This window comes from Lepisosteus oculatus, chromosome 11 (assembly GCF_040954835.1).
Source record: "Lepisosteus oculatus isolate fLepOcu1 chromosome 11, fLepOcu1.hap2, whole genome shotgun sequence".
Lineage (NCBI taxonomy): Eukaryota > Metazoa > Chordata > Actinopteri > Semionotiformes > Lepisosteidae > Lepisosteus > Lepisosteus oculatus.
In genome coordinates, this window is record NC_090706.1 from 19,703,116 (window position 1) to 19,709,736 (window position 6,621).

General features: G+C 39.3%; 1 protein-coding gene across 1 annotated transcript; it reads left to right on the plus strand.

Moving 5' to 3' along the window:
* Nucleotides 1-1,979: 1,979 nt before the first annotated feature.
* LOC107077555 (uncharacterized) lies at nt 1,980-5,712 on the plus strand. Its single transcript, XM_015348916.2, has 3 exons — nt 1,980-2,459; nt 3,461-3,488; nt 4,160-5,712. Exons 1-3 carry the CDS (start codon nt 2,241-2,243, stop codon nt 4,561-4,563), a joined length of 651 nt encoding a protein of 216 aa, XP_015204402.1. The 5' UTR covers nt 1,980-2,240; the 3' UTR covers nt 4,564-5,712.
* The last annotated feature ends 909 nt before the right edge of the window (nt 5,713-6,621 follow it).

Here is a 6,621-nt window from a genome sequence, read left to right on the forward strand (position 1 = left end):
CTGATAAGCATGTCTGTGTTTGTGTCTCCCCTGCAATGTACTGTCATCCTCTCCAAGGTGTACCCTAGTGGAGACAGTTGCTTGCTGAGATTGACTCCAGCTCCACTGCTACCCTGAGTTGGAAGAAGTGGTTAGAAAATGATGGATGGAAATGGAGAGCCAGTAGTTGTCTGGAGATTTTTTTTTGTCTGGAGATTTTTGTCATCTTACATCAGTGATGTCATCATATATGTATTGAATGTATATTTTGGTCAGTTAACATTTTGGAAAGGTCTTATTGTTATAGAGGTAAAGAAGCTGATTACAATAAACCCATAAAATTATAATGAGGCAGTATGACAATTTAGCTGAGAATTTGGCAACTAAATGTGCTCAAAGCTACTATGCGAGAAAACCTATTTTTCAAATTTCTATTTTCAGTGTCATGCAAATTAAACACAAAGTCAGTGGCTCAAATACTGGCCAAATACCAGCTTTCCCAGAAAGGTCAAAATGTTATCTGTGTGCACATAAAACACCTGCATGAGACAATCTCATTAGGAAGATAATGGCTGCCAGGTGACACTGGATTGTCTGCCAGATTATTACTGCAGGGTCATGGGTAGATGATAATGGCTATATCATGTCATTGTATGACTAATTTTGTCATATAGTCATAATAGTCAAAATTAGAGGTACTGTATGTCTTGGATTGTGGGAAGACACCTACAGTATGTGAACATGGGGAGAACATACAAACTCCACACAGATAGGACCCCAGGAACTGAACCCAGGGCACTAGCACTGAGATGTAGCAATGTCACTCAACTTAAGTACATGTACAGAACATTGATGTTCAAAATACATCTCAAAATTAATGTAATAACAGCAAAAACAACAATAATAACATTACTCCACTAGATTAAAACAGAGTTGCTGCAAATATCTAAGTGGCCTTGGATAAGGGCATTTTCTAAAAATGAATAATATGTAAACATGTTAACCAAGGGAGAGATGTGTATAATTTTGTGAGGCTTTAAAATGTTTTTTTTTATAATTTATAAAACTTAACAACTTAAAAATAATAACCAGAAGAAGAAATCAAAGACTCAAGGAAATAATCAGTAACAATATGAAATGCTATTCATTAAGCAATTTCAATACACCCATTTGTTAAAGTAGGAACTTAAGATTTTTTTTAATGTCAGGGATGATAATACCACTTAAGCCAATTTTATACAAAACAGGTCTGAAATTTCCCAAGGTGGCAGTCACGTAGCCACTTTCTACTTTATTTTATTTTAATTGTATTGTCAATAGAATAAATTACCAAGTTTGTAAGTAATTGACCCGTTTTTGAACAGTAGAATGCAACATGGAACACATTTCGACAAGTCGATGAGTCACTGATTTTTGGAAAACGCAATTTTTTAGATACAGTACATGTCTGAAGTTCGGGTGCCAATTTGGAGCGGTTCTTAAGTTGATATTTTTCATCATCTTTTTTTTTATTTAATACACGTCATGTTTAACACAACCACATTTTTTATCACATACAGTACCAGACGACAAGTCTGTCACTGATACATTTGGGGTTGATGGACAAGAAAAAAATAGCTAAAACAATTTCCCCGCACGGGAATGTAGTACCAATTTTTTATGTTTTCTAAACACCCCTGTTAACTAATCTCAGATTTTTAAATCCACTGTTTAATTTTAGCGCGAGATAAATATGGTGTCGCTCCTTGAAGAGTTTCAAACATTTTAAGTGTTCAGATTTAAGGCACAAAACGGGACCAGAGAAGATGAAGGGACACGTCTTCTGCCCGAAGGAGATTAAAGGAAAACTCTGTTTTACACCCATAGGGACTACATCTTCAGTTAACTTTCATCCATTACTCATTTGTTACCTCCTGCTATTTTAGTCTGGATTTCCTTTCCATTCACTAGTGTCTTCAGCACTGTTTGCGCAATGACACCGAGAGCGGAAAATTTCGAGTTCTTTTTTTCTGTCGGAGTCCTGTAGTCTCAGGGGAAACCCATGCGCACTTCCTTTTTTTCAGACTATAGACCTATAAATACGGGCACATGTATGGTTTACAGCTTAAAAATTGCTGAACACGACAATGATCTGCAGCCTTTGCTGTATCTAGTGAGGACTGACTCATCTACAGCCCAAAACAATAACAGAGCGGCTCGAAACGGGCAAAGCAAACACTACGCTCCATTGGATTTAGCTGTTTCCTTGAGCTGCGACAAACATGACAGCCGCCGACCCCGAGAGTCTGGTGGAGCGCTCCCGTGGACGTTGCCTGGATAAATTTCTTCTCGCTTCTGTGGTGTTTCTGTTTCTGGCGGTATTCGGAGCCGCAGCTGGCGCGGCCGTGTTTCTCCAGAACCTGAAGAGTAGTGAGGAAAGGATCGCGGATCTCCCCACTCCCAGTTCGAGACGAGCGCTACCCGGGGAGCCTTACTACAAGGTAAACAGAGTGCACTTGGTTGCTTCTCCTCTATCGGAGCGAATAGCAATTACCATACAGAACTTCAGCATTAAGCATCCTTGCATGTAATGAACTGTTTACACTGTAAAACAAATGAAGCATTTCAGTTATCTAATAATCTGAAGACGAGCCACAAACCTGTCTGTCCGAGTATAAATTTGGAGTACCTTTCCCTTAATTGTTAATTGTTAATTGGCAATTACTGCTAGTTCCTGTTGCATGAATAAGCCAGTCACGAAGTTCTACAGTAGGTCATAATGCAGTATGTTTTTTACTATTTATTTTTGGCATCGTTTTGTGACCTATTAATTTTATTTCCTTAAGAGATCAGCAGCATGATTCTGGTAAACACAGCTTGACTGTACACACACTCACACTGTAACCCTGAGTGTTAAAGTTGAAGGTACCAGTGAAGAAATGTAATGACTCTAGTACTTTTGGTGAATGTATTAATTCATTTTACCAAGCTTAAAGCCTCAGATGGGTTAAAAACTGGACAGAGGTATCAGCACTGTATGGGCAGTAGCAGTGGTGGCAGTGTTTTCCTTGCACACATTGAAAAAGTGTAAAAAATTACAGCTTGGGTTTATAGTAATGATTTAAACATATGCATTTAAACAGGATAAGAATTAAGCAGAGACTGACATCCCCTTTACAAAAATCAAACCAATGCCATATTTCTTCTTGCTCTATTTTCTAAGATTATACTGTGAGCTCTATTTAAAGCCAAAATGCAAAATAGTTTTCTGACTCACTTTATGTTTGAAAATAAATGGTACTAAATGTATTGCCCACTTGTTTCTTGTATAGGAAACCACAACACTGCAGAACACTTCAGAGTGACAGATTCATATAACATTCCCTGCCTTTTTACATAGTGGCCCCAGTACAGGCTGGTTTATAACACTGTAAAGATCATTTGACCTAATCCTTAAAATAACCTTTATAAAAATCTAACACTGTCTTTCCTTCTTTTACAGAAAATTGCATATGTGCATGCAGACACAGGTGAGTCTCCAATATTTGTCTCTTTTTATTATTTTGCATGCATTAAAATTGTCCAGATATTGACTTTCAAGGTAGTTTGTCTTGCAGTGCCTATGAACTGTGTATCTGTTAATGCTGTCCAAGTGTAAGATTCAATAAATCATGTTGTAGCCATTTGCAAACTGTTACTGTTATAAGAAAGGTATAGTGACCATGCCTTCATGATCACTAGTGCTGACAGATCAACACATTAGCAGATCAAGAATGCAGAACTGGATTATGAATTTGTCAATTACTGCAAGACATCACCAGCTTTTTACATCTTACTGCATTTGCAAAATCTGCCAGGATTTCTGTGCTCAAAGTCTTAAAAGATCAAAATGCAACAGGGAGCTCAAGAAACTCTCCTCTAGAGGATGGTGTTGAGCTGTGAACTGAGCTGAATCCACACATGTTCTGTCTACTTATCTCTGAATTATCCTGGGACATGCACCAGCAAAATAACATCAGAATGAACTGAACATGTAACACTCCATGTACTAAAGACTCATTTGATAAAGTAAACTTACTCAGCCACTGCCTATAAAACTATTGTCTTAATTCACAGAATAGACAATACACAATCCCATTGTCAACTGGTTTTATTAAAAGCTTCCAAACTAAAATCCCCTCTTCTTCCTGTATCCTTCTAGGCAAGATCTCCAACCAGTCTATGAAGTGGCGATCCGTGAGAAGCGCTGGGGGAAACCCTGTGGGGACCCTCTTTACGTTCAACCAAATCACAGGCGTAATTTCGCCCACCGTGGAAGGGATGTTCTACCTGTACGTCGATTTGGTGCTGACCTGCACAGCCAACTGCAAGAGCGGCTCGGTGACTGTTACATTCATGAATAAGAACGATGTTGTGCTGGACTGCCGCATCGACATCCCGGACACCTTTGACACACAGGTGCAAAAGTGCTGGAACATTACAACTCTGTCTTCACACAGCCAACTCCATGCCAGTATGAAAGTGGACACCGAGCAGTCAGACTGGAAGCTGGATGAGAACCGATCGGGCTTCGGGATCTTCCTGATCGATCAGCTGAACCGATAAATGGAGCTGTCTTCGCCAACGCGGAGTGGTGGACTCGACAAGTAGCAGAGAAGGAGTAGCGCTGCAGAGCCTCAGCAGCCAGAGCTGCAGTTCCTGCTGCCTGCCAGAGGGAGCAGCAAAGGGACTCTTCCTTCTGAAAGCTGGACTGTTTCTGGGTGCAAACAGCTATAACCCACAGGGGCTGAGGACTGGTTATGTGCCATAAAGGACAGGAATCCTTCCAGCTGTACGATAGACTGGCTCTGGACAATAACAGGGACAAACAAATCTCCATCTCAGTTGTGGTTTTGTAATGTTTTCAGAAAGCACTGTCATTTTGCTACTATTTATTGATATTTATATAACTATTTGTTTATATAAAATGTATTTATTTTTAATATATACACATTTGTGCACATATTTATGTGTAAGACAAAGCACTACTACCTATTACTTGCAAACCGAGTACTCTAATTTTGCCATTAAAACCTCCACACTCTGTATCAAGCCTACATCCAGGTGGATGCTGCACATTGTTGGTGGTGGAGGGGAGTCCCCATTACCTGAAAAGCCCTTTGAGTGGAGTGTCCAGAAAAGTGCTATATAAGTGTAAGCAATTATAATTACTTTACAGAGCATCATTGTAATATGGGTCTCTTTTTGTGGTGAAACATATCTGGTCCTAATCCCAGTAAAACAGGCCTCTTTGCACTTTATTCATTCTGTTTTACTGTTTTATGTCCTAATATTTCAGATCAGCTCTGGAGTGAACTGTATCTAAAGGATAGGGAGCCACGCAGTTAAATTTTCAAATGCAGCACAAGATGGTTCAGTCTACATCTGTAAAAGAAAAAGTGGGACATCTTTTCAGGGTCTTACCAGGACGGGGTAGTGTGCGGACCATTACTGTATGTCGTTTTTGACCTCCACATGACCTCTGAGCATAAACCTGTTTCCATGGCAATTTTTGCATTAAGAGATGCTAGGCCCAAATGAAGACCATCACACCTACCCACGTACAGGATTATATGCGGACACATTCATAACAAGAGAACAGAATGGTTGAATGCAACCTGAATGATTTTTCTTGTCATTTCTTAATTGCTGGTAGCCACAGGCGGTAAAACTATTGACGAATGTATGAAAACTACAATAAAACTGTCCGTTTTACTTTGTGGTCATGGTGGAACTTTGTATTTCAGGGTTTAACAGCTTGACAGATTACAAGCCAATTAAGTTGACCTTGATAGCAAGGACATTGCTATCCACTACAGGCCAGTTTCTTACCCTCCATAGTCTTCATCTTCAGGCAAGCATATTATCATGATCAGATTTCACTACTTTTAATGCTAAAATACTTTAGTGAATACCATCAGGAGTATATAGTTTACTTTCTTACTGGGGGAATATCATCTATTATATATTGGATAGCAAGAGAGGGGCTCTAAAATGTATAGAAATGGAAAGCAGAACAGGGGTGGGATATGCATAAGTCCACTGTCTAACTTAAAAACATAATTAGGTCAGTGCTGTGGACATCTGGAATGAGGTCATCACCTGATCCCCTACTCTGTTTGATATCCTTTGTCATTTTTTTCCCCAGAAGATAAACTAGAAAGACACACAAAACAAAAATGAAAAAGGATAGCTGTTCTAGTGTCAGGGATAAACCCAGTTAGTTATCATTTAACACACACACAGCTTTCACTACAAATATAGGTGTGTGGCTAGCTGAGTCACAAAAATTGCATGGTGTTGTCTCTAGGCAGCTGGAGAATGTAGATGGAGCAGAGTGACTTCAATTTGGGAACAGAGTAGCCAGTTCAAGGGAATCTAGCTGAGCTCAGTAAGTGGTGCGAGATTCTAGTAAAAGCAGTCAGAGCAGCACTGAGCTGACTGAATCACTGCTCTTGGAGTGAGTAGCAAGGAAGGTAACAATCTACACAGGCAGAAACTGAAGAGACCAAAAAGACAGACATGTGGAAATAAAAATGTATTAGAAATGTTGGGCATTTTCTGGTGGTTTTTAAGTCTAATAACACTTTATTGTAACTTTGGAACAATAAGTTCTCAACTTCA